General features: G+C 46.7%; 1 protein-coding gene across 2 annotated transcripts in view; it reads right to left on the reverse strand.

Moving 5' to 3' along the window:
* RAPGEF4 (Rap guanine nucleotide exchange factor 4) overlaps window positions 1-10107 on the reverse strand; it is a 296859-nt gene extending 286752 nt beyond the window's left edge. For both annotated transcript variants that reach the window (XM_090045462.1, XM_090045461.1), the window contains exon 1: window positions 9985-10107. In XM_090045462.1, the coding sequence (XP_089901588.1) occupies window positions 9985-10049 (65 nt within the window). In that variant the 5' untranslated portion in view covers window positions 10050-10107. The remainder of the gene's footprint in view (window positions 1-9984) is intronic.
* Window positions 10108-21655: the final 11548 nt, after the last annotated feature.

The following is a 21655-nucleotide window of genomic DNA, read 5'->3' on the forward strand; positions in this document are numbered from 1 at the left end:
GACTGTGGGAAAAGCCAAATCACTCCATTGCATTGCATTCCCAGTGCTGGGGCTGACAAGCAGCTGCTCACCTGACTCCACATCCACAATCAAAGACTGATGGCCCCAGCTCCAGGACTGCATCAGAGTGCAGAGTGGCCTTTTGCCACTTCCAGAGATGCGCCCTTTGGGATTTTGGCCAAACTGATAATTTTTCATCAAAATAATTTTAGAGGAAAATATTTAGATTTTCAATGAAAAACAAAATGTTATTTAGGTTTTGGATATTTGGCTGTTTGGCCATCCTGCACTATAGACAAAAAAGTGGAGAATAAAGTTTATTTTACAACCAAAATTACCCATTGTTCTGATAAGAAAACTATGTAGACTTCTAGTTAGAATCTAAGACTTCACTGGCCAACTCCAATATAGGAAAAACAATGCAAGCACCTACAAGTGTCAACTACAGGTGACCAACTGCCTCCAAAAAAAATGAAATTCTAATACTGGAGAAGAGGACATCACACACCTGCCCAGCTCAAATAGACTTGTATTGGTAATGTCCTACTACAAATGTGTAAAGACAATTGCCCTCTTGCGGGAAATGACAAGATCTGTGCTTGTGCAACCATTTTGAGTACCTGGATATTCTCCCTTTTTATATACACATACACAGACAAGACCAAGTTCAGAACTGTAGCACTGTGTAAAATGGAAGTTGATGGAACAGAAAGCCCTAAACCTTTCATGACAGAAAACAAATCAGCTTAAATTTACTTAAAATACTATACTTGGCATACCTTGCACTCTTGCTTTTGATGTAAGCTGTTCTCATGTAGTGAACCCTATGAGATGTAAAGGTTTACAAGCTTATGATATAATAATTATTTTAAAACAGATTAAGGGAACATTAAGAAGTCAAAAGACTTTCTTCACTATCAGGGGATTCTATTGTTAAAAGGGAAACTGGAGAACTGTAAATGATCTTAAGTCTCATTCAGCCCCAGCTAAGGAAGAGTTAATTAGGCAGCTGGCCCAACCCAGAGCACAAATCCTATGGTGAGAATAAAGAGAGCCAGGGAGGCAGGCAGAGGTAATTATTCTGGAAGCCAGGTAACCTAAATGTTGGATAGCCAGAGAGGTAAACTGAAGTCAGCTAGGCTGAAGGAGTAATAGCTAGGGGTGCACCAATAGATTTTTCTGGGCTGATACTGCTGGCCAATTGGTCAATACAGAGCTGATTGCCAATATGCAGCCCAGTAGCTTGAAGAGCAGCATTTGGCCAGCAAGTCTGTGAGAGAAAGGGGCATTGGGGATGGGAAGGACAGCCTGAGGCCCCCATGGTGAGGGAGGGAGTGGAGCTGGGGAAAGAAAGGGACAGGAGCAGGCACTGCACAGCCGGGGCGGGATGGGACAAGAGACAGAGCCATGACTCATCCAGGGAGTGTGGGGGGTGGGGTGGGAGAGCAGCGCCTGCCACTGTGCACACCCCCAGGGGAGGCATGGGGGGCATGTGCCCCCAAGATCTGTGCACAGGGTGAAGAAATGCTGGTGCTGTGTGCTCAGGGCCAGAGGCTACACCAGCCTCTTCCCAATGCGGGGACTGGGCCCAGGCTGTGCTCAGGGCCGGCAGGGGCGGAGTGGGCAGCAGCGGCACTGGGAGGGGGGATCTGCAGTGGCTGCAGCCCACCCCATAACCCCCCGCTCCCAGCACTGCCACTACCCACCCTGCCCCTCCCAGTCCTCCCTCTCTTAAGAGATGTTAGAAACTACCACAAAATCTCCTACTTTCACAGATGTACATCCATATGCCTTCAAGCCCCACAGCCTTGGGAACTTATATGAATGGTGAGTGCCTTGCACGTGCTATCTGGAAATCTTTGCTTGTTTTCATAGGGAGGTGGCTTGATCATATTTGCTTACAAATGGAGTGCAATTATGAGTCCAGACCCAAAGTTGGCAGAAGAACACCCTCTTGCTTGTGGAGACAAGAGTCTCTACCTCAGGTGCTTGTAGTCTCTGAGGATAGGCATGTAGTGAGGATAAGATCATTTAACTGTCTATACAGGGATATAGTACATAACTCTTGAATAGCATTCTGATAAATCTAATTACTAGAAGAGCTGTGCACCAGAGAAGGTTCTAAAGGATGATCTTCCCATTTTCAAATGATAAACTTTCAGTAGCATAATGCAAGGCCACAAAACCAAATGACAATAGTGCCAGCCATTCAAGAAGGCATAATGCTTAGTAGGCTACAATCAAGAGTCCCAACTGTCTGTAAATTTATGGACAGTATGTTAAAAAAAAGGCTAAAAACCCTGTCCATCAAGTCCGTTAAAAATGGAGATGCCCATACAGAACTAAGCAGCTGTAAGCCTGACTGAAGATCCCTCCTTTAAACAAGGCTGGATGTTGAAGGACTGACAGAGCAGAGAAGAGCAGCACTACCTGGTGTCTGGGTGGGAGTGAAGCACTGAGTAGGGAGCTCTGTCAGGGCCTTGTAGCCCTCTTTTCCACCCAGTGGCATACCAACAGGGGAGGAGTAGGGGGCCATGGTCCCCGGGTGCTAGCTGGGGAGTGGGGGGCACTGGCTGGAGAACCTGTCACATTTGCTGTGTGGTTCACCTGCCCACCCAGAGGGTTGTGGCTTTGTTCTGCCCTTCTGGCTGGAAATTCCAATGAGCACCCCTCCCCCCATGGCTGGTCTGCCCTGATGTGCTGCAAATGTACTGTGGACTGGGAGGCAGGGCCCTGCACAGGCTGATTTTCGTCAGCCCCACACCCTGCTCAGATCATCCTGGGGGAAGGGGCATAAATGGAGGCATTGGCCCCTGGCTGCTGGGGACCCTCTGTACTCCACAGTTCCCACCAAACCATATGTTGCTGCTGCTGCATCCTGTCACCTGCCTGTAGCGCTTCTCACCTAACAAGCAGGCAGGACGGGGAGGGGGTGATGCAGCCTGGATGGAACTGCAGGGCTAGGAGTCAAGAGAGACAAAGAGTGGGGGGGGGGGGAGGGTCCATGCCAGGATGGGACAGTGGGGCCACTGGGTATAAGGCTGAAGGTTGGACTGGGAGGGCATGCGGCATGGTTCAGGGTAAAGTTAGGGGTATCAGCATGTGGTGGGGGGAGGTAGGGGACCCCTGGTATGGGGCCAGCATGGTGTAAAACCACTGTTGCAGTCAAGCAAGATTGCCAACTTCAAAAAAAAAATTACTGACAACCTGCAAACTTGGCTGACAACTAAACTTTTTTTTTACTATAGTTGGTACTAAACCCCTACTTTTGAACATGACTCTTGCTACTGCCATCCAGCGCCTAGCAGAAGGGTTACAGTTAAATTATGTAAAACATATGTTAGTAAAAATATATGTCAGAAGAAAAGCTTGGTTGTCAGTAAAAAGGGTGCAGATTGTCAGTAAAAAAAATTCTTGGGTTGGCAACCCAATCTATGATTAGAATTTGCCCAGATCTTTCCAAAATCCCTTGGCATGGCAGCAAGGGAGAAAAGCCCAGTAAGTTTAAAGATATTTCACTACTCATATATCAACCTTCACAAACAACATAAGAGTGTTTGCACAATATGTACAAGGGAAGCTTAGTAAGCATGGACAGCAGGGTGAGCAAACTGAACTTAAAAAGTTATCTCCCTGAAGCTTCAGAAAAACCTTCTATGCTGGGTGACCTGAGGAGCAATATATACAGTTAGGGCCAAACATCTTTCAGAGAGAATTACTGAGGCTATGAAGAGTCAATAAGGCTTTTCACTGACTTGAGAGGCAAAAGATATATTCTAAATTTGATGCATCATCTACCTATATGTAGGGCTGCTGGAACTCCTCAAATAACAGAATCAAGTCAAGCACAAACCCATATATATGTATAAGAAAGGGACATTACTAAATAACATTCACCCCACCACTTAAGGACATAAACTGCCTTCTTCAGTCCCTGTGGACTGGAAGTTCAGGGGCATGTCCCCTGCCGCACACAGAAAGGAGCAACCTTTTAACTGTTCAAAATAAAGCAATGTTTCACCCTAATTGGACAGATCACATATAATCAGAAAGATATTAGATACCCTTAGAAAAGCTAATCTAACAACAGAACTATCAAAATATGCTGTTGGAAAGAAGGAAACTTTGGTAGATAGATTTTACCAGATATGTCTACCTCATAGTAGATAAAATTTGTCTTGAGATAATTTTCTATCCCTACAACAAAGAAGCTGATCTGGTCTTTCCTGTGCCCTGCAGGGTAGTATTGTAAATCTGTTCCCATATTTCAGAACTTGTTGCATCCTTCATGGAAATCAGCAGAAGGACAGCAGCCTTTCAAAATGCAAATCATGTCAAAATCAAACAGCTTTCCAGAAGATCAAAAAAGTCCCCTGTATAAAGAGCCATTGCAAGGAACAGTAGATTTCATGAAGCAGGTTATTCTGCAGGAGTATGCATTAGAGCAACATTCTTCAAGAGCTGAGGAAGCAAGGAAAAGTTGATATTATACCTTAGCATAAAGATATTCCTACATCAAAGCCCTACACTATTACAGTTAAGTGTGCAATAGAAGCTCTTTGGTATTATCTAGTCAGGAATCACTTTGATCTGGTAACAGGAGACAAAAATTTGAATCATGGGCTGGTCCTCAGTTTACAGCCATACTTCTTTTCAATTGAACACAGAACAGAAAGATGGCACAAGAATGCAGGCTTCTCCAATGGTAGGGGGAAGAAATGGCTTTTGCAAGTGCTGCTCCCTACCTTTCAGAGAAGAGAAGTCTGTGATGATATCTATGCAAGCCTTACTGCCACCACCAAAGGAAAAGTTAGCCGAGTGGCTGGCCACTCTCCAATCAGGACACGAGCCCTCCTAACCTACCAATAAGCAGGGATCCTGGTTTTCTCCGATTTTAAAAAATCCCTAATTTTCAGTTTAAAAATATAACCCAAAATGTTCATATTTTTCTGTTACATACATAACGTTTTCTACATAATGGAAAAATGTGGACATTTCAGGTTATTTTTTTTAAACCAAAAATTGGGGATTGTGTGTGTGGGGAGGTGGGAGGGCGGGTTTCATTTTAATTAGTGGTGTTTCACTTTACTCCCAGAAAAATGTGCATTTTGGGTTACTTTTTTTAAACTGAAAATTGGGGATTTTTTCAAATCAGAGAAAACCAGAACCATGGTGATGAGACAGCCATAGAGATTGGTTGTTAGTTATTAGGTTGGATGCTAATTAGCCTGAAGAGGTGAATTAAAGTCAGAGAAGCTAACAACTGGATCATTCAAGGATCAGATAACCCCAAGGTAAATCAAAGCTGGGAAGGGAGAGTAGATAACCTGATGGATAGACTTTTTCCTTTTTGACAGACTAGTCTGACAATGAAGACTTGAGCTCACACCCCTTGGAGGTCAACTGTAAAAAGGAAACCCAAACATTTAGGAGAGGAGTAGGCCTCTTCATGCCTAAGAATACTAAGTTAAATATTTTGATGTTCCCTCAACGGATTTATTGTAAATATAAAACAAAACCAAAAATTTAAAAATATATAGAAACCAGTGGGTACTTCCTTAGTCTAATATAGAATGTCACAACAAGCCTGGTAACCACACCATTGCCTAAATAAGAGCTAATTACATTATTTCTTCCTTGAAGTAATGATATATTGTACAAGATGGAAATCTGGGAGACAGATAATGCTTCACTTACTACCTTCTTTCTATCATCATGGTTCCACCTTTCAAAATCCCACTTTTTAACCCAAAATTACCTGCACAACCAGAAAAAACTCCAGCTTGTATCTACCATCAGAAGTATAAATTGCTGTTTAAGTCTTAAATATATCAATGAGCTAAAAAAAATGTTGTGACCTGCAGTCTGGTCTAAAATCTCATTGACATCAATGGAAACTTTTTTTGATTAAGGATTGCAAGATCACTGTCCCATGTGCATAACGTTATTCTTGTTAGGCCTAGATAATGGAAACCTATGGTCTAGCAGGGAAATAAAAACATAAAACTATGTACAATATGTCCTCAATATACCCATTCATATTTAAATTATTCATAAACAGCTTAGCAAAGATCATAACATTCTTGGCACACCAGGATAGCAAAGTTACATGCTTTGCTCTGTGATCTGCTCTTCTAGTCAGCTAAGGCACTCCAGGTTATATTTAATACAGAGGAAAGCACAGAAATATAATGGATAGAGTTGAAATCTTTGGTTTATCTGATTATTGTAAGCATTGCACACCATCTAAAAAAGCCGATCTGTGAATCAAATTAAAAACCTGAGTTGAATATAAAGCTATACTATGGTTTTAGGAAATGACAGATTTCTGTAAAAGATGCTTAGCCTGTCATAAGCCCTGACCATATATTTATTAAAACAAAACCACTAAGGCCTGAAAATTATAAATATAGACATCTCTTCCATAGATACACATTGCTGAAAATAAAACATAAGGAATAAGATTATGAATTTCTTATTATTAAGATTATGGTATTATTCCTAGGCTGAATACACACACTTGAACAAACTAACAACCTTCCACTCATGCATATGCTAGTAAATTCAGAGACCACTTAAGCCTAGTGGCTCATTGAACTAGCATGTTTATGGCACAGCAGTTTCTGTGGCCAGTGGCACACAAGTGAGTCATCCAGCCACCTTTGACTCCCCTTTCTGAATAAGCCCCTGAAGGCTGAGTCTACTGATGGCAACCTTTGGCACAAGCACAGAACAAAGCTCTAACTCACAGTTCTTGAGCTGTATCAAGCCAATGTAAGAGTTCTGCTACTATCTTATGCAAACAAGGTAGAAAAACATTAAGAGATTAGGCCTGCTTCTACTCACATTAATTTCACCAGTGAGGAGAGATGAGAGGGATCAATAGAAAAATGACTTAGTTTTCTGACATAGCAAGGACGTATGTTGTTCACCTGTTGTTGACCTGTTGTTCTCTCCTAGAATGATGAACAGTTCTTGACGCAGTGGGATTTTAGGACCTTTATCTTTCTGTGTCACATGCTTGTCCCGTCTTTATTACATTAGATATATAATTGTATTCCACGTTTCATTTTTATGTGCATATTTTTGGCTTCTGTGGTCAGTAACTTCATTAAGACTGTGTGTTTGTAACATTAGCACACACAGCCACACAAAGTAATACAAAATTTTGGTATTCTCTTGTAAATATTCTCTCATTTTAGATTTCTAATGATTCTAGCTGCTAGATGCCTTGGGAAAGAAACCGAAGATCTCAGAATCATATCTTAAAGTTATTTTATTTTATATGTTTTGCTTATCTTGATTTAAAATTCAAATCTCTCTTTTTTATCTTATACAAGATAAGCTAAATTATATCTGGTTTAAATTACTTTAGCTCCTTACATAGGACATATAAGTTATAGAATTGTGCTATATTCATTAAACAGACATTCCGCTGTGTATTTTATGCTTTAATAAAACCTAGAAAAGACACTTAACATGATTTAAGTAGTTCATGATATAATGTGTGTAACCTTTCTACTTCAGTTTTGTTTGTATTTCTTTCTTGTAATAATTTCTAGTATTTACAGCTACTAGCTATGAAGTCACAGTCTGCCTTTTATTCGTCTGGGAAATCAGGGAAGCTGTTTTCAACCAGAAACCCTGTAGGGTACTAGGCCTATACTGGATTGAGTGCTCCACTGACCACCTGCAGCCAACACTACTGAAGAAGACAAGGTTGGAGTTACATTACGACACTGGTCCCCAAAAGACTGGCTGGCACCTGCATTGGTAAAAGGGACAAGAAGAAGCTCTTTTGTGTCTACGCAAAAGGCCAAATACAATACCCTCAACATGGCACCACCTGTCAAAAACTTACACTGATGACATTTACCAGGATGTCTTACCTTGAAGTAAAGTGCATTATCTCCCAGATCTCTTTAATGTTTAAAGCATGCAACGCATACAGATATTTACAGTCTAATTCAGTGGTTCCTAAACTGTTTCTAGTTGCTTCCAGTTATGAGCCACACTTCTGTAAGACTCACACACATAAGCAATTACATTTCTGACACGTGTGTAACTGCCTCTAGTTGAAGCACTGCTGACCTTGTTCTTTGTTAAGAATCTTTATTTTAGAAATACAAATGTCCTATGAATTCAGTATTAAGATTAAAATTACAATGATTGTATTCTTTAAGTATGATAAATAGTAAATAATGTATGCAATGTTACATACCTACCATGAAGCCAGAGACACCATGCTGCTGCTGACAGAATGATATAGGTTTTATTCTTTTCCCACTAACACCCAGGATAAAACATCCTAAAGTGTTTTCTTGTTTTAAACAACCACGTCCTTACTATCTGCATTTTAAGTTAACATATCACCTTTTAATCAGTGTTAATAAGCTATAATTACTAGCACTGTGTAATGTTTACTGCTAAACCTACAATCTGATCCAACAGAAAATTTTCCTGTCAGTGTTTTGGAACAACTGCCATCCCTGATGCACATAGCGCACACTTCAGAGTTGGCAAAGTAAACTTGTAACCAGCATTTTGGTTTTTTTTTTTTTTTTGGTGGGGGGAGGGAGTAAGGCAAGCACAGTGTGGCAAGAACCATATTTTTTTTCCAACCTGGTGGCTGGGATGAGTGGATGGGGGATCTGGGTACAGACTGGAGCACAGGCTCAGGGCTGTTTGGGGAGCAGCTCTGCAGAAAAGGACACGGGAGCTACAGTGGACAGCAAACTGAGTATGAGCCAACAGTGTGGCCTTGTTGCCAAGGAGGCTAATGGCATACTGGACTGCATTAATAGAAGCATTGCCAACAGATTGAAGGAAGTGATTATTCCCTCCTATTTGGAACTGGTGAGGCCACATCTGGAGTACTATGTTTGGTTTTGGGCCCCCACTACAGAAAGGATGTGGACAAATTGGAGATAGTCCAGCAGATGGCAATAGCAATGGTTAGGGGGCTGAGGGATATTACTTCTGCATGAGGAAAGACTGAGGGGACTGGGCTTATTTAGTCTATAAAAGAGGAGACTGAGAGGGGAGACTCAATAGCAGCCTTCAAGTACCTGAAGGGGGGTTCAAAAGAGGATGGAGCTGGACCGTTCTCAGTGGTGGCAGATGACAGGACAAGGAGCAATGGTCTCAAGTTGCAGCAAGGGAAGTTTAGGTTAGATATTAGGAAAAGCTTTCCCACAAAGAGGGTAGTCAAGTGCTGGAACAGGTTACCCAGAGAGGTGGTGGACTCTCCATCTTTGAAGGTGTTTAAGACCCAGTTAGACCAAGCCTTGGCTGGGGCTGGTCCTGCTTTGAGCAGGGGGTTGGACTAGATGTGACCTCCTGAGGTCTCTTCCAACCCAAACTTTCTGTGATTCTCTCTTCTCCTCCCTCCCCACACTTGGATGAAGGCAGGCAAGCATCCGCTGTGGGAGGGAGGGAGGGAAAGGGGCCCATGCTCAAGATTTCCACGAGGTTTCTTCAGGCAAATCCAAAATCTCCCGAGGAGACTGGGCCTGTGGACGCAGCAACGGAGACCAGCCCCCGCCAGCGGCTAGATGCCGCCTGCAGCAAGGCAGGGCTCGGGGGGCCCGGCGGGTGCGCGCCATGCAGCGCTCCCAAGCCCAGCACGGGAGGGGAGGCCCCGTCTCTGGGGCTGTTCCGGCATCCCCTCCCCCCCGCTCTCTGCGCCAAGGGAGCATCCTAACCCCCACCCCGCCGGTCCCGTCGTCACGTGCCGCCCGTTGCTCCTCCTGCGGATGCCCGCGGAGAGCCGGAGCCCCCCGTGCCTCCGCACGGCGCACGGCAGCCCCCGGCACGGGGACCCGCCTGCCCCAGCCGACGCGTGCAGGATGGGGCCGGGACCCCCCCGGCGGCACCGGCACCGGCACCTCCATCCACCCCTCCCGCCCGCGGCTGCGGGAGGCAGGGGCCGAGCGGCGGTGCCCCCGTCCCGCGCCCCGCGCCCCGCGCTGCAGGGGCCGGTACCTCTTGTCCAGGCAGGCGATCCACTCGCCGGAGGACGCCGGATGGGACGCGTGAGCAGCCACCATGTCTGCCTGCAGCCGGCTCGCTGCGTGCCCGGGCGGCGGCGGCGGCGGCGGCTCCTCTCCCCGCCTCCCTGCACCGAATGGGCTCGTCCAGGCCCCGCCGCCTCCGCCCGTGCCGTGGGCAGGGCCACCTGGCCGCGCTCCCCCTCCCCGGCCCCGCGCACCTGCCGCCCCCGCCCCCGCCCGCGCGGGAGCCCGAGGCAGGGCGGCGGGGAGCGCCCCACGCCCTCGGGGCTCCTCGCACGGAGCCCTAGGCAGGTGCTGCGACTGGCCTCTCCGGCCGAGGGGAGCTGCCCTGAGGGCCGGCGCCTTGAGCCGGCTGGGGGCATGTGTGGGGGAGGGGGGTGGCTCAAGTCGAAAAAGAAGTTCCTGCGTCTCTGAGTAACTCTCCAGGGTCCTAACCCAGCCCGCCGCCGGGGCAGGAGCCTGCGCCACTGGCACGAGCTGCCTGCTGCAGGGAGAGCTCATTAAGCCAAGCGGGAGGAGGAAGCTGCTGGGAGCTGGCAGGAGCTGGGTCCTGAGCCGGCAGACACCTTTTAGCCTGTGCCAGTGTGCGGGCTCCCGGGGTCAGTCAGCGGCAGCCACGCTGCCCCCACGGGAGGCAAGGGCAGTCTCACGTGGGTGTGGATCCACAGCAGGGAGCACCTGGGCTCCCACCCGAGTGCTGCCGTGGGACGTACCCAGAAACCCCCAGGTTTGGACGAGCTGACTGAGCGGGGGGTGCAGGCTTTTGGCAGCGGACAGCGCACTCACACTGCAGCGAGGACACAAGTTAAATTCGCTGGTAGTTCTCGCTGCTTTCCCATCATTGGTCCTGGAGTGCATTTTTGTTCCCCCTTCTCTAATCTTTTCTCCTAGAAAAGATTATCTGTTCATACTCACCAGTTCAATGTTTCAATGTCACTGAAACCGAGGCACTGACAAGGATGTAGGAGCTCAGCTGCCAGCTGGCCAAATGCTGGCATGAAAGTCCTGGTAGACCTTGGCTGTGAGGCCAGGAAGACCCAAAAATCTGTGAAAATGCAGATTTCAGGTACAGCTTTTTACAAATGTCTTTGTAAAAGTAACAGAGAAAGGGATTCACTGGCAAGAACTCAGTAGGGAAGGAAATAGAAACCATTAACAAGCACACAATGGAAGGCTAAGGGCTGCAACTCCAAGTCTGGCAATTCCTCAAGGATGTGCCCGTTCTGTTGGAAAGGTGGACCAGGTGTTCAGCACTGATGCAAATACAGATTCTCTTGGGCTAACCCAGGTAGTACTTATATTGGACTAGGGCCAGAAAGACTCCAGAGCAGAAGAGCATAATTAGTAACAGTTCTGCTCTTTCTCCCACACGAATGCAATCCCACAAATGCCAATTAAAAATAAATTAAAGCACTTCCTACTCTTGTCAAAATAAATTGAACTGATGATAACTCATTGATAAGCAGCTGATGAGCAGAGAAATGGGGAGCACTGAATGCCAATGAGATAAAAGTTGCAACATTTCCCTTGCTCTGTCCCAAAGTTAAAGAGGAGCAACTTTCCTTTTTGCCCTCTTACCAGAAAAATAATATGCTCTGGCATTGCATTTCAGGGCTATCTAGGTGAGGGAAAGGTGCCTAGCCATGATGGCAGTGGCTTTCAGTGAGAGTGTTGAGACCCCCCAGGGTAAAGAAAGGTCAGGAGCAATTTGCTTCAGGAGACACCTTAGGACATTGCTGACAGGTTGGAATACAAATTCAGTGACAGGACAGACAGAACCAAGCTGAAGCTGAGAGGATGCTGAAGAACCATGACCATGCAATGAAGGAGCAGTGCCAATGGCTGCAGCTTAGTAGCAGAACATGACAACACAGTCCACAGCCCCTGCCCTCATCTGCTGCAATATTCTCCTCTGGGTGATAACCCATAGACAATTCTGGTTGGGGAATGAACCAGTCAATGCACTCTGTGAACAGAAAATGTGTCTAGTTCCCAGCAAACATGGCTAGAGCAAAGGCATGCTTATAATGCACAATTCCATTACATGGAATATTATTCTTCTTAATTTTATGTTTTGGTTTGGTGATACCTTCTCTTTAATATAAAGAAGATTGTGCTTTTTAAAACTTATTTTGTGTTTCAGTCTCTTGGTGTGAGTGGCTGGAAAACAGAAGAGAGTCAGGAAGTTCAAAATAAATATAAGTGAATACACCACACTTGTTTTGTGCTCACATTATGCTACCTTATTTACATTATTCCACATTATTATAATTCTTCCTCCAAAGGAATGATTTAGCTCTTACTGCCCTCACTGTCCTGGACACAACCCCAGTTATCAGAAGTACACTTTCTGGTTCAGGCCTATAAACTAACATACACATCAGCCAATCACTAGCAAAAGGTTTCCCTTTCCCCTCGCATTGTATGGTTGGGGTGTGCTGTGAGGAAAAGGGGAAATAAACACACACACATTTTATATATAGCATTTATTTCTGATTAATTCTATACGGTGCAAAACTACCCTGCCTTCTGCCTGACCTTAGATTAATATGGCTGACTATCTCTCTCTGCTCATTTTATATATATAAGCACTCAAATAGTTTTTTCAACAACACCATCTTGTCTTCCTGTCAGCCAACTGCACATTTCACCACTACCCTGCAACTGCTCGCTGTCCAATTACCTGTCCAAGGACTTTCCTTTTGCCAGATCCTCTCATATTTGAGTACGACTTCCTGAACCAGCACAGTGAATAGACTATGGTCACTAAAATATGTGGGCATAGTCACCTCATTTATATCCAGATTACTGATGAGGGACACAGTGGTCTTCAACTCTCCACAGTAATGAGTACATTGCAGACCCCCAAACTTGCCAACAACCAAGTGATTAGGCACCATCATCTAAAGGGTTAGGATAACTTTGTGTTTTTTGGCATTCAAGAGCCAAAGTAAGCTCCTCACCAGGGCTCCTGGAATGTAAAGTTCTTCAGCAAATGTTATGGAGCTATTGCTGGTAATCTTAAATCTGCCTAGTGATGCAGTCCCACCACTTCACACTTGTGGTCTTGCTCCAGAAACACCAGTCAGCACAGGAGGGACCCACAATTATTACAACTTGCATCAGGGATCTCCCTTCTTCCATGCGTATATGCAGCCTTATCAAGTCACTGTTTCTGAAATAATAGTTACACTAATACAAAAGTTGGAATAGGTCATGATTCTGAGTCAGATCCATGCCTTACTACCACCAGTTATGGACAGAAGTAGAGAAAATGCCAACCTGGAAGTAAGTTATTTTCCTGAGCCAGTGTGTTAATGAAAAAAAACACCCAAAAAACCATGAGATATGTCCGTACCTATCCTAATGTCTCAGCTGGATTCATGCAATCACCCTGTGGATGCAGGAAAAAGCAGGACTTAAGTATGAATGCTGGACAAGTTACCATATTCAGACCTGGGATAACTCTTCAGTGAAGATACACTTGTTCTGGAGCAGCCACTATAGTGGCACTTAAATTCAGTTTGCAGTGGGTTATACAACTATATGTTAGAAAGCAGAAGTCCAGGCATGAGGTTGTACAAAGGGAATGTGGTCTAAGTTTACAACACTGATTAGAAACAGGACAAAACAAAGATACAGTGTTTGATTCAGAAAGACAATGTAACTGGTTAAGACTTGGATTTGCTGTAATAAAGACCTAGATTTTGTTCACATCTGTTAGGAGTGATGTAGAGAAAATTTCCAGGGATGGAGATTCCACAACTTGGAACAGGTAGCCTGTTCCAATGCTTGACCGCCCTCAGACTCAGAAAGTTCCTCCTAACCTCCAACCTAAATTTCCTCTGCTGCAAATTGAGAACATTGCTCTTAATTCTTGTTCAGCATATCATAGTAACATAAAATTGCCTGGTCTGTCAGCATGTATGTAATTGCTGAGCCAGTGTGTGCATAATTGCCTCAATGGGCATGTGCAGTTGCTGGATCTTAGTAGGCATTCATTGACAGTATGTGACATGGTGTGTGTTTTGCCACAGCTACAGTCTGGGTTGTCACAAAGACCCCAATGATGGAGAATGACTGCACACAGTTCTTGCCCTGTCCAGAACCTATTCAGCGAGGCCCACTGGCAGCATGGCAGGTTGAAGCCAGATGGGCAGACTGTAGGATCTGTGATAAGGAATTTGTTTGGTGGTGATGTCAGTCTCTATTCCTCACACCAGAAGGTCTCTGCTGTGAGGTCCTGGTGCAGCAGTTTGGACCACAGTGGTCCATGATGGTAGATGTGCAGCAGGTGGATTTAAGAGATCATTGTACAGTGGCAGTCATAAATCCTCTCCAGCAGCTTGCTAGTTGCAACTTCCTGTCAGACATTGCTCAGGACTGGGAGGTAGAGGGGTCAGTCCAAGAGTTCCCGAGATAATGCGCATCTTCAAATGTAGCTGCACATCAATGAGTTTGGTGTGTAAAGACCAATTTCAGACTGATGTGCAGTACTCTGCTGCAGAGTGCAAGATGGCAAGAACTGACATCCTTAGGGTTGAGGTTCTTGCAACCCACAATGACCCAACCAGTTTATAAGGAGGTTGTTGCATGTCTTAACTTTCATTGCTGTCTTTTTCAAGTGTTCGTAACAGCACACAAATAGTAGCAATCAGCAGAAGTGAGACCAGAATTCCTGACTTCTGCCTCAAAGTATCTTCCCCTAGTCTACAGGATATCTGGATGAGGAGTCATAATAAGATAAAATGAAAAAATGTCCTCCAAAATTTGACACTTAAAAATTCTGTCCACACCATGCCTACGAAAAATATGATATTTAGCAGCCCTGGGCTCACATTTATGCAAGCAGCTGCAGGTTTCCTCTGCCTATTGACAAGAGTATGCTGGAAATTAACACATAGATAATTATGAAATCCATGAGTAGGCCATATCTCCCCATGAATTCCCATTATGACCATTCTGCTAATTTCTCACCACTTCTACACTGCATGTTTGCAGATAAGAGATATACAAGGATACTTCAGGCTTCCTACTATTTACTGAAAGAGACCATGTTAAGTGCTCAACTTTCCTTGCACCAACATGCGCTTTCTACTAGAGCTTTTACAAGGTAACTTTCAAAAAAATCGGAAGGATTGTACTTTATTAAAATGGCTGCTGATCTTGATGTGTTATTTCAAAAGCAGATTCCTCCTTTTCAGCACTGGTGAAAATTCTTAATATTATTTTGTATTTTGTGTCTCTCCAAAAAGGGAGAGCAATGGGAGTTATGATAATCAGAATTATAAAATTTGGCTATACAGCCAAAAAAATGGGATAGTAGTTGCTTCTAAAGCTGGTGGGAAATGGAAATTTACCAACTTGAGTTCATGAAAGGTCAAATGGCCTTTTAAGCTGCTGCAGTTTGCAAAGGATTCATTTGCGATTAGCCTATTTAAATTAGGGCAATTAAAATGCCCTTTTCCTGCAATGTTCCAGAAAAAGACCCTTTAACTAGGCACCAGACAAAATTTTGATTCCAAAAAATGAGTTTGACAGTTCCTAGAGCTTAAAAAAAAACTGTTACAAACACATAGGTTGTCTGTTATCACACTAAATTTACATAAAAAAGCATTACTGTGGAAATGTATTAACAATATTATTTTTAGAAGGCACTTCCAAATAAGTGTTTCATAGATTTCATAGATTTTCTAGACATTAGGGCTGGAAGGGACCTCGAAGATCATCAGGTCCAGCCCCCTGTCCCAGGGGCAGGAAGTCAGCTAGGGTCAAAGGATCCCAGCAGGATAAGCATTCAATTGTTTCTTGAATGAGTCCAGAGTAAATGCCTGCACCACTTCTGGAGGGAGTCGATTCCAGGTCTTGGGGATTCGGACAGTAAAGACATTTTTTCTTATGTCCAGCCTAAAATGGTCTTGGAGTGGTTAGTCCTTGTTTCGGGGTGCTCTGGTGAACAGACAGTCTCCCAGATCCTGATGTACGCCCTTTATGTACTTATAAGCAGCCACCAGGTCCCCCCTGAGCCTGCGCTTTTCTAGACTGAAGAGTCCCATGGCTCTAAGCCTCTCTTCATAAGACCTACTCTCTTGCCCTCTGATCATGCATGTGGCTCTCCTCTGGACTCTCTCAAGCTTCTCGACATCCTTCTTGAATTGCAGAGCCCAGAATTGGATGCAGTACTCCAGCTGCGGCCTCACTGAGGCTGAGTACAGCTGGAAGATGGCATTTTGAAATTTACTTGAGAAGCACCTACGGATGGAAGCCAGAGTATTGTTTGCTTTACCAGCTGCAGTGTCACACTGGTGGCTCATGTTTATCTTGTGGTCAATCATGATCCCCAAGTCTCTTTCAGCAGTGGTGCTAGCAAACGCAGCACTGCCGAGCCTATAAGCATGCTGCGGGGGGGGGTTTCCCCCGAGGTGGAGTACCTTACATTTATCTATTTTGAATGTCATTAGGGTTGTATCTGCCCACTTACTAAGTTTATCCAAATCAGCCTGGATCACTAGCCTGTCCTCAGGTGTGCACGCTATGCCCCAAAGTTTAGTGTCACCAGTGAAGTTAGCCAGTGCACTTCTGACACCAATGTCCACATCATTGATAAAGATGTTAAAGAGAACCAGTCCAAGGTCAGAGCTGGATGCCACTGGTCACGGAGCACCAAAATAATTCACCACCTTCGACCACTACACTCTGGGTCTGACCTCAGAGCCAATATCCCATCCATCAGACTGTGATGTAGCCGAGGCCACAGTTGGCCAATTTTTCCATGAGGTCATGGGACAGCAGATCAAAATCTTTTTTAAAGTCCAGATATATGACATTAATCTCTTCTCCCTTGTCCAAGTGATATGTCACCTGGTCATAGAAGGAGATGAGATTGGTCAGGCAAGACCTAGCTATGACAAACCCATTCTGGCTATCCCTCAGGATGTTGCCCTCAACCAGCTTATCCAGAAGGGTCTCCCAGAATCTTACTGGGGATTGAGATCAAGCTGATTGGCCTGTAATTCCTGGGATCTACTTTCCGCCCTTTCTTGAAGATGGTCTTTCATCAGTCACACGGGATGCCCATGCCTGCTATGGGACAGGGAAATCTGGGTGAGGGGGATCCCCTACCCTCCATCAATGCTGACCTCATGAAGGAACACCTTGAGAAGCTGGATACCTTCAAGTCAGCCGGCCCTGACAACCTGCACCCCAGGGTACTCAAGGAGCTGGCGAGCGTCATAGCCCAGCCCCTGGCACGGATCTTTGAAAACTCCTGGCGCTCTGGTGTAGTGCCCGAAGACTGGAAGAAGGCCAATGTGGTGCTGATCTTCAAGAAAGGGAGGAGAGTGGATCCGGCTAACTACAGGCCCATTAGCCTGACTTCTATCCTGGGGAAGATCTTAGAAAAGTTTATTAAGGAGGCCATCCTTGAGGGACTGGCCCAGGCTAACATTCTAAGGGACAGCCAGCATGGGTTTGTTGCGGGTAGGTCTTGTTTGACCAATCTCATTTCCTTCTATGACCAGGTGACCTATCACCTGGACAGGGGAGAAGAGATTGATGTCATATATCTTGACTTCAAAAAAGCTTTTGATTTGGTATCCCATGATCACCTCTTGGCCAAACTGCCCAGTTGTGGCCTTGGCTCCACCACGATCCGCTGGCTGGGAAATTGGCTTCGTGGTCGGACCCAGAGGGTTGTGATTGATGGCAGTCACTCATCATGGTGCCCTGTGACCAGTGGGGTCCCTCAAGGCTCTGTCCTGGGACCCATACTGTTCAACATCTTCATTAACGATGTGGACATTGGAGTTAGGAGTGGACTGGCCAAGTTCGCCGATGACACCAAACTTTGGGGCAAAGCATCCACGCCAGAAGACAGGCGGGTGATCCAGGCTGACCTGGACAAGCTCAGCAAATGGGCAGATGAGAACCTCATGGTGTTTAACACCGAAAAATGCAAGGTTCTCCACCTTGGGAGGAAAAACCTGCAGCACCCGTATAGGCTCGGCAGTACTACGTTGGATAGCACTACTGAAGAAAGAGACTTGGGGGTCATCATTGACCACAAGATGAACATCAGCCTGCAATGCGATGCTGCGGCTAATAAAGCGACCAAAATGCTGGCGTGCATCCATAGATGCTTCTCGAGCAAATCCCGGGACGTCATTCTCCCCTTGTACTCGGCCTTGGTGAGGCCACAGCTGGAGTACTGCGTCCAGTTTTGGGCTCCACAATTCAAAAAGGATGTGGAGAAGCTTGAGAGAGTCCAGAGGAGAGCCACGTGCATGATCAGAGGTCAGGAAAACAGATCTTATGATGACAGGCTGAGAGCCACGGGACTCTTTAGCCTGGAAAACCGCAGGCTCAGGGGTGATCTGATGGCCACCTATAAGTTTATCAGGGGTGAACACCAGGATCTGGGGGAACGTCTGTTCACCAGAGCGCCCCAAGGGATGACGAGGTCGAACAGTCACAAACTCCTGCAAGACCGTTTCAGGCTGGACATAAAGAAGATTTTCTTTACTGTCCAAGCCCCCAAGGTCTGGAACAGTCTGCCAGTGGAGGTGGTTCAAGCACCTACATTGAACACCTTCAAGAGTAAACTGATAGTTACTCTTGCTTTTTTTCCAACTCCCTACATATCTGAAAAAGGACTTTTTGTTATCCTTGATATGTGAAGCCAGATGGAGCTCGGTTGCAGCCTTGACTTTCCTGATCTGCTCCCTGAAGCTGTGGACCAGTGCTGAGTACTCCTCCTTGGTGGTAATTCCAGCCTTCCATCCTTTATAAGTCTCTCTTTTGAGGTGTAGGAGGTCCTCAGGTTCCCTGCTGAGCCAAGGGGGTTGCTGTGTCCTTTTGCTACCCTTCCTCTGAGATGAAATGGCCACCCCTTGTGCTGCCAGGATCGCTCCCTTGAAGAGCAACCACTCCTATTGAACTCCTTTTCCTGTCAAGTCATGGTCCCTTAGGGCTTCAACAATGAGCCTCCTGAGCTTGTCAAAGTCAGCTTTCCTGAAGTTGAGGACTTCTGTATTGCTGACTGATTTGCCAGCTTTGTGATCGATAGTAAAGTTGATCAGCTCATGTTCACTATCACCCAGCTTTCCATCAGTTCTTAGGTCACTGACTAGATTATTCCCATTTGGCCAGTACCAGGTCCAGCAACGCTTTACCTTTTGTCGGCCCATAGACTTCTTGAGTCAGGTAGCGCTCATCCATGCATGTGAGAAAGCTTTGTGACCAACTAGATTTGGCTGAGTGCTCTTCCCATTAGATGTCTGGGTAGTTAAAGTCTCCCATGACAACCATACACTTAGAGCTTGCAGCCTCAGCCAGTTCCCTGGTGAATTCCTGGTCCAGCTCTTGTTTCTGGTTAGGAAGTCTGTAGTAGACTCCCACTATGATGTCCCCTGTGCCATGTTCCCCATGTATTTTAACCCAGAGAAACTCCAGTCATCCTTCCTGGGTGCCAGTGTCAATTTTCAGGGATGTGTAGCTGTCTTTGACACAGAAAGTTACACCCCCACCCCTTTTACTGGTACAATCGCTCCTATACAGGGTATAACCTGTGGCCCAGTCATAGGTGGAGTCCCACCAGGTCTCCATTATCCCTATAAGGTCATAGTCATTCTTGTTTAGCAGGAGGACCAGTTCCTCCTGTTTATTCCTCAAACTCCTGGCATTGGTGTACAGGCAGGTAAGTGTCCAACTGGGGGCCCTTGCCTTCCCTACAGATCATTACTCGCATGATCAGGAGGCAGCAGGGCAGGCCCTACGAGGAGAGGCTACGGGACCTGAACCTGTTCAGCCTCCACAAGAGAAGGCTGAGGGGGGATCTAGTGGCCTGTAACAAACTAGTCAGGGGGGATCAGCAGGCATTGGGGAAGTCCCTGTTCCCCCGAGCACCGCCAGGAGTGACCAGGAATAACGGTCACAAGCTGGCAGAGGGTAGGTTTAGGTTAGATATCAGGAGGCGCTACTTCACTGTCAGGGTGGCTAGGATCTGGAACCAACTTCCAAGAGAAGTGGTGCAGGCTCCTACCCTGGGGGTCTTTAAGAGGAGGTTAGATGAACACGTTGCTGGGGTTGTTTGACCCCAGTACTCTTTCCTGCCATGTCAGGGGGTCAGACTAAATGATCTACTCAGGTCCCTTCTGACCCTAGAAACTATGAAACTATGAAATTATTCCAAGGGTAGGGTAGGGGTGGGTTCCATGAAGTGCCTTAGCCTGCTGGATTTACAAAGGTTGCCTAGTGGGCTTGTAGTGGTGGTAATCCCACCAACCCCCAGCGGGCTTAGTTTAAAACCTGGTTGAGCAGGCCAGCCAGTGTGGCTGAAAAGAGCCTCCTCCCTAGAGGAGTGAGATGGAGGCCGTGTCTCCCCAGCAGGCCACTGCCTCTCTCACCAAAGAGTGAACTGTGATCATGGAAGCTGAAGCTTGGTTGACTACCTTGCCCCATCTCTCCCTCCTCAGCCCACGACCCACAACTGGGAGGAGTGAGGAAAAGACCACCTGCACCCCCAACCCCCTTAGCCCCACTCCCAGAGCCTTGTAGTCTCTCATGACCTGGCTGGGATTGTTCTGGGCTGTGTCATTCATGCCCACATGGATAAGGAGCAGAAGGTAGTGGTCAGATGGCTAGATAATCTTTGGGATCATCTCTGCTATGTCCTGGATGCAGGCCCCTGGGAAGTAGCAGACCTCCTGGGCTAGAGGGTCGGGGCAGCAGATTGCCCCCTCAGTCCCCCTCAGGAAGGAGCCTCCCACAATGACCCCTCTGCGTTTCTTCTTGGGGAGAGTAGGGGTGGGTGATCCTCCCTTGCCTGCAGGACCTGGCATCTCTGCAGGCTCAACTGGGGCTGCAAGAGGTTCATACCTGTTGCAAAGCCCCAGAGGGGAGGGGACCTTAGTGCAGTGGGCCTTGGGGCCCTTGACCACCTTGGTCCAACCCTCTGGCTGGACAGTATGGGAGGTCCCCGAGTCCTCCCTTGTCCTGGAGGGTGACTGTGGTCAATGCTTCATCTCCAGGGGGTGAAGGGTCTGGCAGTAGGAGTCTATCACCTGCTCGCCATCCCTGATGGCATGCAGTCTCTGGACTGTGGCTTTGAGTTCCTCTATCTGGCACCCCATAGACTCTGAAGTTGATAAAACCTCGCAAGGAGAGGTGGCCTTGCTCCTGGTCCCAGGAGCCTGGGAACATGCCAGGCAGCTCCCGCAGCCGAGAGCCAGAGGCTCCGTCTACATGGAGCATGGAACCATGGGCTCCGTCTTGGTGGAAGCCTCTAAGGTGCCAGAGTGGGAGGCCGCAGACTCTGAGGGGACCCTCAGGCTGTGGCGTGTGCCCATCCACATTGTGCTGTTGGTGGTCCAGCTACTAAAGGGACTACCTTCCCTGGGGCTCACTGGCAGGGCCGTGGGCCCTCCCACTCACCCTCCTGTGCAAACTCCCATGCTAACTCATGTGCTGGGCCCAGAAGCGCACCTGTTTGAGCATCCTGTTTGCTTGACTCCCTGGGGAGCTGGGCCAAGTAGGAGTCGGGGTGGGGCGAGACCCTCCTCAGCTCCACTCAGCTGCCTCGCAGCTGGGCTATGTCCCTCTCACCATGGGCCCCACTTACCTCCAACTGTGCTGGGAGTTGGCAG

This window comes from Crocodylus siamensis, chromosome 4, assembly GCF_052110815.1.
Source record: "Crocodylus siamensis isolate JL-2025a chromosome 4, ASM5211081v1, whole genome shotgun sequence".
Classification (NCBI taxonomy): Eukaryota; Metazoa; Chordata; order Crocodylia; family Crocodylidae; genus Crocodylus; species Crocodylus siamensis.